This window comes from Sceloporus occidentalis, unplaced genomic scaffold (assembly GCF_023333645.1).
Source record: "Sceloporus occidentalis isolate IW3139 unplaced genomic scaffold, rSceOcc1.0.p SCAF_1, whole genome shotgun sequence".
NCBI classification, from domain to species: domain Eukaryota; kingdom Metazoa; phylum Chordata; class Lepidosauria; order Squamata; family Phrynosomatidae; genus Sceloporus; species Sceloporus occidentalis.
In genome coordinates, this window is record NW_028316981.1 from 255,328,886 (window position 1) to 255,341,281 (window position 12,396).

The following is a 12,396-nucleotide window of genomic DNA, read 5'->3' on the forward strand; positions in this document are numbered from 1 at the left end:
ATTCATTTTAATGGGGCTCGAGCATGCACGTAATTTGCTTTACACAGGGGAGTCTGGAATGGATCACCCATGTAAAGCAATGGTGCACTGTAATGAGATATCTTCGCAATGGGAGCCAATTCTAGCATGATGGTAATTTTATACATAGTATTTTAAAATAATCTTGTGCATGAAACTATTTGGTAAACACTGAACCATCAGAAAGCAAAGGCATCACTATCTCAGCAACCCATGTGGACAATTATGGATTTTGGATTATTTCAGATTTTGGAATCCAAGAAAAGGGATACTTAACCTGTACATAATTCTTTATTTGTGGAAGGAAGAAATAAAAAATGGAGAACTGCAAAGTATTAGGAAAGCTTGTTGCAAAATAGGGAGAAACTGAGTTTGCTCTATTTACAACCAATTGTAATTTGGCCCTCTCCGATTGTTAGCTACTGTATGCAAACTTACCTGGGAGTTAATCCCACTAACATCAATTAGGCTTACTTTTTGAATAAACATTTATAGGATTTACACTTTAGTGCTTCTGAGGTTTTTCCCTCTAATATAATCTTACAGTAGCCACTAGCAATATAAGAAGAACAAATGTTGCCACCATTAGTTCACAATGATGCATCCCAGTTACCTGGCAATTACCTCTTTAACTTCACCATAATTAAAAAGAACTGCCTAGAGAAAATATTAAGAACTCCAGAAGTGACACTTATACTTACTTACTACACAAGGCTTCACTAGAATCTGCAATCATTTCTCTGGTATATTTCCCCGTTATTAAATGTGCAACATCATATTAACAGCCATATTATAATTAAAATACCACCATTATGAAGCATAATAATATGATAATAGATTTGATTAGCTCTCAGCCAATTTTTGTAGTATTCTAGGGAAACCATAATAAAAATGCAGATAGATTCATGTAAGCTAAATAGCAGTGTAGGTGAAAATGAAATAAACAATGTTCAGCACTGCAGGATGCCATAACAAAGAAATGATTCAATTAATTTTCTCTCTAAAATACTTGAAAAGTAATCACTTAACAATTATAGGATAAAGGAATGGACAAAGCACAAAACAACTAAATTCACAAGAGAAAAAAGCTGAACTAACAAGGAGTATTCAGAGCAAGTTGTTAGAACTGAGAGGGGCAAAGTGTGGCCCCTGGATAGCATGAAGTCCCCAGTGTTCTGGTGTGCTTTCCCCTTTAACCCTCCTGGTGTCCCCACTCCCATAAAAAAAAACTCCACATACAGCCCATAGCAACTACTCTCACAATCCTCTCAGGGGTGTTATGTGCTAATTATATATATTTCCAGCTCAGAGCTGTTTCAGCCTCCTCTCTCCAGCTTATAAAAACCATAATTGACTAGACATCTTGCCAACAGCAGAGAATAGCAGAACTGGACCCCAGATTTTTCAAAGTTGCCCACCCTTGTATTGAAAAACACAGCTGAGCAACCAAAATATATTTTTGTAAAAAAAGGAACATACCTTTCACAAGCTCTGACTGTCCATGCAGCAATTATCCATAAGGAGATACTAAAAACCAAAAGTACAGTTCCTGGGCATATTGTCATTAGAGTCTTCATAACAAAACGAGTATTGAAGTTTATCTTATTTAGTGCTCCAATGCTTCTGGATGAGGCATCAGTGAAAAGTTTGCTATGCAAAAGCATAACTCTGGCAATAAGATACAGTCTTAGGAACATTGGTATGGATAAAATTATATCCACATCAGCTATTGCAACAGATGGAGTATAGGAGAAGGCAAGCCGGGCTGTCCATGTGAATGTATAGTTGCCAGGGATAGGATGTATAGCACACACCAAGATTTCCAAGCAGATGAAGAAAATGCGCTCATAAGTCATGGCTATTCTCCAGTCATCTGCTCCATTATCCACCATAAACAGCTGCAAAAGAAATGCAGATGTTCAGCATTAGTGAAATATTAGCAGGACTTTAAAATAAAACAAAAGAGTACCGTATATATTCGAGTATAAGTCGGTCTCATGTATAAGTCAAGGGCACTTTTGGGGACCAAAATTATGGCTTTTGACCCATGAATAAGTCAGGGGCTTGTAACAAAAGATTTAAAGGATGAATCAATGGAAAACAATGCCACAGAACTTACAAAATTCCAGCAGACATAACTATTTGCATTCACCCTAAATGCTGGATGAAAGCATTGAGGGAAGGTCAAAGCTTCCAGGACTCCTGCCTTTCACCAGGGGATAGTTTCTTTTTATAAGAGTTAAAGTACAGTGCTTAGATTGACTCATGGATAAGTTGGTTCAGGTTTTTTGGGTCAATTTTTGACTAAAATTGCTAGACTTATACATGATTATATACAGTAATATCAATAATATATTGAAAAGTAATATTAAAGCACACATATTTCAAATATTATTTGGACCCCAACCATATATGCAATGATTAATGTTAAAATGAAAATGGTATTTGTGTCACTGAGATTTTATTTGTGAAGTTCCTTATACTATATTATTCAACTATTAATTTTACTGATAGTGATTCTCACTACACTTGAGACAGACATACCTTAATATGTTGCAAATAACTAGACAGCAATAAAAGGTCAGATCAATTTCTGGCCATGATTCAGCACAGAATTTTAGGTATATAATATGAATGTGGATTTTCAACTAATGTGAACTGTAAACATTTTGAATATGCATATCTGTACCTTCTGGCAAGCACAATGGATTGGTAAAATCTGGTTGAAACATGGCTCAACTTAACTCTATCTCTGTGTGGCCTTAGAATTATAGCTAACGTGGCTGAGGGGTCTGACATCAATGTGTCATTCTCAGTTGCTACTGCCACAAATAAGATTCCCCCCGCCCCTAGTTTTTTGTGGGTTTTTCAGGCTATGAGGCCATGTTCTAGCAGAGTTTATTTGTGATGTTTCACTAGCAGCTGGCAAAATGTCAGGAATAAACTCTTCTAGAACGTGGCCTCATAGCTCAAAAAACCCACAAAAACTATGGATGCCAACCATGAAAGCCTTCAGCTTCATATTTTCCTCCCCCCTTTTTTCTTTTCTAGATTTCTTAGGAGAGAATTATAATGTTGAAGAATGTACATGGCATTTCCAGGTAAAGTTCATATAAATGAAAATGCTCTTCTAATGACAAGCTAACACCTAAGGAATCTTCACACGTTGCAAAAAACATATGTAGAATTAAGAGAGGAATCCTGAATACTGTCCATCCTCTAGCCTAATATCCAGTGTTCAGCATAATATCTGAATGCTCCCATGCATGCATGAACTGTAGACACATAGTCTCTGTGTATTCAGTCAGAATGCTGGACTCTGTATGTTTTTGAAATTTTGTAGAGTACAAAATCCTGTTTTTACACTCCATGCATGTTTACCATAATTTAAGTCCTATAAGGAAAAGAGCTCATTATACAGGACACCAATTTCAAGTAAGCATATATAAGTCTGTGACCTAAGGGTGCATTCCTATACACGTTTGGTCAGAATGTAGTTCCCAGTAAATTCAGAATGAGTACTATCTGCTGAGTAGGTGTGGGATTGTAGCTAAAGATGTACGTACTATAGAGCACTCTAGCAGAACATTATTCTCTGAGGAAGTTTTTCCTGGTGTTCCAAAGGATCTTCAGTGATATAAGTATTATTCCAATGACAAACCTCCCACTTACACCACTCCCTAGGGTCTTTTCAGCAGCCTCTCCTTCAGCCTAGGGGTTGAAATAATATTTGAAATCATTCAAAAATGGTTTTAAATGTTTTCTTGACTTTTCCAAAATAATGATGGGACAAAGAATCTTGGCACTTTGGAACATATTCTGTACAAAATTCGCATGTAGTATTTTTGACAGAAAAAAGCATCTTCTATGCAGGAAATATTTCCTGTGCAGGAAATGCTGCAGGGTAGGTTTATACAAAAATACCACATATGATTAAGTCCTGCTATGGGAATAATCATCAAGAACTGTGCAGTTTTTAAAGCCTTTTTCACAGCAGGAAGACAATTATTCACATTACTCGTTGCTTTCTTTAAAATCAAAAATAGCTAAGAATTATATCCTCACTTGTACTGTATATCTGATGCAGCTTAGACCAAGCCACCCCAAAGCACTAAGCAATACTACAGAGATAGTACATAGCAAAGTACTGATGCTAGGAAAATTCATTTTCTTTCTAGCTACTGCCTGTAAAGATTTCAATTTAGCTCAAAGACAACAGGGGAGAGGATGATGCCACGGCCCCTGCTAATCAAAAGGTCTTGGTACAGTTGGCCCTCCATATCCACAGATTTTTTATCCATGGATTCAACTATCCACAGATTTAAAATATTCATATATATATATATATATATATATATATATATATATATATATTCCAAAAAGCAAACTTTGATTTTGCCATTTTATATATGATTTTGCCTTCATTGGGTTATTTTACTATGCCATTATATTAAATGGGACTTGAGCATCAACAGATTTTGGTATCCATGGAGAAACCTGGAACCAAACCTCAGCAGATACCAAGGGCCCACTGTACTCTGACCTTGTCTGCCCTGGATCCATAACAACACTTTAACCCACTAGTTCTAGATACACTTTGCTGAGTCAACTGTATATGGATGCACAATGTTACACAATTCAAAGATATAGCCGTGTTAGTCTGTAGAATCAGAACATAAAAAGATCTTGTAGCACCTTTGAGACTGAGGAAGTAGTCTGAAGTCTAAGAAAGGTCACGCTGCCAATTTCTTTCAGTTAGTCTCAAAGGTGCTACAAGATCTCTCTACATACTAATGTTAAACAATGTTATTCCAGGAGACCATTACTACCTTATTCTTCTTTCATAAATCCTCATGTGTAGTTTCATAAAACATCATGTCTAGTTCAACCCAAAAGTCTTACAAAGTTCATGCATGCTCTTTTACTTTCCTTGTACTTACAGGATTCAATTATACAAGCAAGTTAGCTCTCAGTACACTATGAACACACTCACGTATATACAAAATCAAGAATGGTTTAAAAATGGATCTTCCACCATCACCATCACCAAATACATACTGCACTGATTCTAATTGGTGTTGCTGTGTGTGACTACATAATTTAATTATTTATTATTAAATAATCTTGATGAATAGAATATGATCTTGTGTAGGCACATCAAGTTACTATTAGGGCACATAAGGTATCACAGTAACACTATCGAAGGGAACTTGGGCACTATACCTGACCTGCTTAGAAGATGATGGAGTTCCTTTCTTCATAAAATATAAATGGCCGTGTCCTCATGATTCACATTGTAGATGGAGGTTAAAGATATTAAAAATTTCAGGTTTTTTTAACTGAGCAGTTAAGCAACTTTTTTCTTGAGTAATTTGTAAAATTAAAATTTAATGTCTGACAATTTGGTTCATTTATTTCAAAACAGCTTTAAAAATTAAGTCCTAAGTCTCGCTGAAATGGTAAACTAGTGGTTGAGTTTTGCATTTGAGATGGGGCCTGAATAGCTGAATTCATCTCCACACACACAGACACAAATACTCACAAATATATGTAATATAATATTGATAATTCTGACCTAGCTTTCTCCCAGACTTCTATAATACATTCTTATACAGACTGCAGCTTTATTCATCTACCTGCAAGTAAGCCTCACTGAACACAGTGAAACATACTTCTGAGTAAAGAAGCAAGAACTCAAAACAAATGATTGGGCACAGATACACTAAAAACTAGAATGAATAGTAAATCTCTGGTTAGTATACTGAGAATGTTTCCACTTACATTGCCTGCTCCCAGGCATGCTATAAGAGGTCAGAGTCTTTTGGATCAAATGGATTGTAGACAGGTTTTGATTCTGATCATAGCTTGGAAAAATATATTTGGCCTACAATTTCCAGGATCTCGCAACCAGCACAGCTTATTGGAGTTGTAGCCCCCAAAGTAATATATCCAGTCTCTACATGTCATCACTTGTCCACATGTCACAGAGCATGGAAGGAAATAGTCACAAATAACTAATTAGTTTGTCTCCCCAATAAATAAGGTATACCCATGTTCTAATCAATACGAGCGCAAATCAGCCTAAGCTCTCCCTAGAAGCCAAGATGACTAAACTGACACTCATACTTTGAAGGCATGACTCACTAGAAAAGACAATGATACTTGGTAAGGTAGAAGGCAGTGGGAAAAGAGGAAGACTACATTACAGATTGACTTAATGGTAGTTAACAAGAAGAAGAATAGAACATGATCTTAACTGAGTGGTGAATCTGAGCCTGAAAGAATTGAGTTTTACTCACAACTCATCTAGAAACTATTGTCGCTTCCATTTTTCACTCTAGCAACATCAATTGCCCAACCATAACAAAACAGTAATGTTAATTAACTATCTCATAAAGTAGCAATAAGGATTAACACAATTTTGATTACCAACACAGAGATGGCAAAGCTATATGTTAATCAAAATGTCACATGAATTAATAAGCAATAGTGTGGAACTAACTTACAAGACAAAGGCGGGATACAGACGGGCAGGGGAAGACGTCTTGGAGGTGTATTCTGCTGAATACGGAGTCTCCAGACCGCCCGCCCCGGGGGCGTGGCTCAGGAGATGGGGCTTCCACATGGGGGGCAGTGAAGACGCCTCACCTGGGGCCGTTTCTGACCCGCAGTTTCCAAACCGCCACCTCGGAGGACGCTGCAAAGAGAGAGGCAGCTTCCTCACGGGCGGCCAAAAACGGGGCTTTTTTTTTCCTTTGCCGGCTGGCGGATGCGCAGCTGCAGCGCTAAGCAGCGGTGGCAGAAAGCCTATGGGCACATTTAAAGTGCCCAAGCCCCTTTAAAACTTTTTCCCCCGCTCTGCCCAAGAACAATGGTGGTCTCCTGCCAGCTGGTGATCAGCTGGTGTTGGCATCCTTGTCCACTTGCACTTTGCCAGTGTCACCAGCATCATGGATGCCTCCTCTCCTTTGGTCCCCGCGCTCCTGCTGAATCTGCAATGCACAGCCACAGCTGTCGCCGCTGCCACCGCTGTCCCCCTGCCATCCCCCATCACCTCCCTTGTACATATGTAAATATTTACAGTTTTAGGGGGTTTTATTGTTAGGTGAAAATGGCACAGGAATGTGTGTAGGGGTTCACTTTAAAGTCCAAACTTTCCAAGCAGCGCATGCGTACATGTTGCTCTAGGGTTAGGGTTAGGGTTAGGGTTACGAGTCTTAAAATGCACTGCAGCTGTGCTGCAGCTTCCACACCTGCATGGCAGCTGACGCTGCAATTAAAGCCTGACTGCAAACTGCGCATGTTCCAGGACCCCGACTCATTATGCGACGCAGCAGACACGGAGCTTTTAAATGGGCAACTTAAATTAGCGGCGTAGCAATTCTGGCGTACCGGTGCAGCAGCTTACAGACGGAGCTGCGCAGCTGCGCATCAAACGGAAAAGAAGCGGAGAAAAGCAGCACCTTTTTAATGCCGCTTCTTCCCGCTTGGGGCGTGCGGGGGGCGTGTTCATGGCGGCATTCAGGTAAGGCCCATCTGAAGGCTCTACCTTCATGACGTCATGAATACACCCCTTTTTGCCCGTCTGTATCCCACCAAAGATTTAGAAAACAAAAAATAAGAAAGAGTTCCTCCCAAAATATTTACCAACCTCTTCCAGATGCAATTCTCTGATGTCTTCCATGTATGCAAAAATATTGTAAAAAAATGACAATGAAGGCACAAGGAACATGAGAAAGACTGGTATTCACTTTGAAAAGATCATAGTCACATCAGAGATAAGATACATAAATATTTCTGATGATTTTAGTTCTTCCCTCAAAAGTACTGAATTCAACTTGTCTATTCTGCTTTATTCATATGAGGTGACACTCTGATGCAAACAATATATAAAATAGGAGAGATGAATAATGTTGTTGTATTTTATAGTAAAGAGAGCCAGTGTGTAGTGATTTGATTGTTGGACTGGCACCCCAGGAGACCAGTTTGAATTCCCATTCAGCCATAGACCCCAAATGACTTTGAGCAAGTCACATTCTCTCAGTCTCTGAGAAAGGTAATGGGAACCTCTAAACAAATCTTGCCAACAAAAGCCCATGCTAGGGTCACCTTGGGGTCATCATAAGGCAGAAATAACTTGAAGGCAAAAAAACAATTTTATTGTAAATGCTTTCAGATAGTCTAATGAAAAGTAGTATTATCATACTGCTAAATAAAGAGATTTCATTTGTTAAAAACCACTGACTATGCTTTACAGTTACAGATTAATCCTAAAAGTCAACACCACACTGAGATATAATATAGCTTCAGGAATCCCAGCAAAGGTAAAACAATTAAATATGGATTGTGTTTTAGTCAGTATATAATATAACCACATTTGTCTAATCTCAAGAATTCATTATTTTAATGTGTCTTTCATCTAAAAATTATCATAGCTCCTTTGCTAAGTATGCACAGCTATTTTCTGGAGAAAATGAATAAGCCACAAAGGAGACTAGAATGTGGGAAGAAAGAGGGGTGTAGTGTAATCCTTTTTTTTATTCATTGGGCTAAATGTGATTGTTAGTCCCAATTGCAGAAGACCACCTAAATGAACAGACCTTGCTAAATCAAAACATTCCTGCCCTAAAACTTAACTTCTCCAATTGGGACTAACCAGTGGATTTAGTCCATTGTTCTTAAAATAATACTTTGGAGAAAGACAGTTGAAAATGAAGTTTTATATAACATTTACATTTCAAACCTTGCTTAAACTTTCTGAATTCATTTATTTAAATTATAAGACATTCCAGTATTTACAAGAAGAGAGAGAATGTTATTTTTCATTGCATTCAGTGATGGAATTTATAGTTGAGATTAATAAGAAAGCTTTTCAGATTCTGCCCGGTCTTTTCTCCAACAATTAATTTAGGTCCAAAACACAATGCGGAAATAATCCAGTTTGAGACTGCTTTAACTGCCCTGGTTCAGTGCTAGGGAATCCTAGAAACTGTAGTTTATATTGGCACCCGAGCTCTCTGACAGAGAAGGCTGAATGTCTCATAAAATTACAGTTCCTAGAATTCATTAGCATTGATCCGGGACAGTTAAAGCAGTCTCAAATTGGATTATTTCTGCAGTGTGGATGCAGCCTTAGTTCATCTCTGCCAAATTCTCTGGGTGCCTTTTGGCAGGGGTGGGGGTGGGTGGGGGGAGCAACAGAAATGGTACTCTAAATAAACAAATTATCAGTGGATGAAATGCTTGTCTAATAAGTGTTCTGATAAAATCTGCATTTTGTGTGAGTAAAAAAATAATACTGTATCCTCTTATTTTGTAGGGAATAAAACAAAAGTTTTCAGAATCTTGGATATATTCTAAATTGATCTTTGAACTAATGTCATGAGATTAGAAGTTTCCCACTGTGACAACTGAGCACACAGGAAGAAATGCTCTTTACAATATAAAATTTATACTTCGAATTAAATATGCTGAAATGATAAAATAACAAACAAGGCAACCCCTCTTGTAGCATGTGTGTAACTTAAATCGCTTACACTTTGATCATACCAAGTTATTGTTTCTATTAAAAGGGCTTAGGTAGTTTTATTTTTCATATCAAGAGATCACAACAATGCATTGTTTGTTAGTAGGTGCTCAACTTGTGATTCTGAATTAAAAGTGAGCAAGGTTGCAGTGAACCCTTTGACATGCTAAAACCCAGCTCAAATTTCTCTCCTGCTTGTAACAGAACACTATCAGTATTCTCCATTTCCTGTCCTGAACCATAGTATAATATTAATGTGTAGCATTGAACACTATCAGTCAGCTGCAGAGTCTTTCCTTTCATCCTATCCTGTAGCCCTCATGAAGAGTACAAGTATGTCCAGAGATGCTGATCGTGATCACAGAGGGTCAGGGACAGCCATTATTAACCAATGGAGAATGCTACCTTTCATCACAGCACTATTAAACCACAGCAATTACAAATTAAGAGGTTGCCCTCTTAAATATATATCTGGCAATGCGCAAGATGTTACCACAAGTCAGTTGTTGCTGGTAGGACCATTCTGATGCAGTAAACATAAGACTCAGGCCAAGGACTTTACAGCATTGACAATGAAGAAAGCGATGTGCTGAGACATTGTCACTTTTCAGTTGATTTCTCCTTCTAGAAGAGCTACAGATTCTTTTTTATAAAAAAACTGTTTCCTGCTTCTAATACAACCCTCTAAATGTGTTACTGCATAATTTCCACTATGCTGAAGTCTGGCATTTCATGTAAAAACTATTTTTGCACTTGAAAGCAGAAGAGTTTCGATGAATAAACTTTTAACAAGTAAGTTATCTGACACTATGGACAGCTCGTGTTGCCTATATTTTAAAATGCTCTCAGAACTATGTGCATTGGGAAGCAATTTGTTTTTGTTCCTTGAAGAGATAAATCAAAATTCTCAAGAGTTTTATGTCTAGTAATCTGGGGACTATTTTACTAGTGGAATTTTTAAAATGTAACTTTGAGAAAGTCACAGATACATAACAAGCTCCCTCTAAATATCCCAGGTTGGTTTTTTCATACATTGGCTCTATACATAAATGGTCAGGCAACGTTCATACATTGCAATTTTAATATTTTCTTTTTAATGTTTGATAACAAAGTACACAGAGCAGGTAATCCAATTATAATTTAATATAATTTAAGATCAGTGTTGTATTTTCCCTGAAGCAGGAATAAACAATCCAGTGTAATGAAACTTCTCAGGTTTCACTATCTGATCTTTTGTAAAGTGGAAAATCTGAAAATGTAGATATTATTCTACATTAATCCAGCAGTTTGAGAGAAGGGCAAGTGGCAATAGAGATGCCCCTTTAATCTGCTTCTTAGCCTCATCAACAGTATGTAATCTAGAAGTGTTCAGAACAAAAGCAGATGCTTGCCTGCACAACTTCATGTGGTACAAATTGGTCAGTTTGCTTGTGTGCTTTGAAGAGATGAATTCTAGATGCCCGCTTCCCTAGTGCTGCTTAGAACCAAGAATTTTCCCTCTTAAAGATAGAAAGAAGGCAAAGATACCAAGCAAGGACAGCTATTTGTTCGTGGGTTAGTTGAAGAAGATGGATTGAGATAAACAAGGAAAAATTGTACTTCAGCTTGTACCTTTCACTTTGGTTCCTGAAGCCCTTTTCAAAACCTTATGCTTTCCTCTGATCCATTTGTTGTCGCTGAAATGTTTTCATATGCTTTGCAGCTGGTGTATACAGAACATTCAGCTTCAAACATGAAAGCTATGTCCGCGTTGTTAAATAAACTAGCATCCTTCTACACTGATAAACATACAAGTTAGCTAACTTACTAACAGTAGGTAGTGATTGCTATAATCAGAGTAATATTCCAAAAAAGATACTATAACCATATGGGTTAATATCAATCAGATATATAAAAGCAGTATTTCATATTAGGATTTTCTGAGATTTATGTTGACTGGTGGTTCTGCCTGATCTAAGCAGCATCTTCATTATGTAAGAACATTCATTCTTAACTCCAATTTAATACAATTTTTATTTAGGGATATGTAACAATATAAAAAATTCTTTCCTTGAAATATTTTTTGTAATGCTATGTGACTCTGTATAAGGAAAGCATCATATTCTAATACTGTGATTATTCAGAGAAATATCATATAATCCTAGTTTTAAATTCACAAGGATCCATATTTCCAGTTCCTAACTACCTTCTATGTTACGACTATGGAATTTATCACACATCTTCATTTCCACCATGCTCCCGTCACCCCAGCATCATCAATCTGTGACGGGAGCCTCCTGGTGGGATCACGGATGGCGCTATTAAAGGGGAACGCTTTCGTTTTCATCATGGAAGTGTTCTCGTAATTGTTTTAAAAAGAGGCCTTGGATCAAATCATTATTTTAAAAGGGCTCTTTTTAAAACAATTATGAGAACGCTTCCATGACGAAAATGGAAGCTTTCCCCTTTAATAGCACAATCCGTGATCCTACCAGGAGGCTTCCATCGCAGATTGATGATGCTGGGGCAATGGGAGCATGGTGGAACTGAAGATGTGTGATAAACTCCTATCAGTTAGACCAGCAGTGTATCATTGGCTGAGGTAGTCCATGCCATCTTCCAATTTTGTTTCTTTGCTTTGATCATAATAAAGTATTTCTCTGAAGATGCCAGCCACAGATGCTGGCGAAACGTCAGGAATAAACTCTTCCAGAACATGGCCACATAGCCCGAAAACCCACAAAAAACTATAATAAAGTATTGTTTTACTGCTGGTTTATACATGGTCTTCATCTAAAACCGAGAGGTTATTGTGGAATTATGCCCACCCCCAAGCTTATTTCAGATTGTCTGACCTTGTGAGTACACTGCAG

At 37.6% G+C, this 12,396-nt stretch overlaps 1 protein-coding gene across 1 annotated transcript in view; it reads right to left on the minus strand.

Annotated features, from left to right (window-relative positions):
- Nucleotides 1–12,396, minus strand: part of KCNN2 (potassium calcium-activated channel subfamily N member 2) — a 99,085-nt gene that overhangs the window by 72,631 nt on the left and 14,058 nt on the right. The window contains exon 4 of the mRNA XM_089512392.1: nt 1,498–1,916. Coding sequence (XP_089368518.1) covers nt 1,498–1,916 — 419 coding nt within the window. The remainder of the gene's footprint in view (nt 1–1,497; nt 1,917–12,396) is intronic.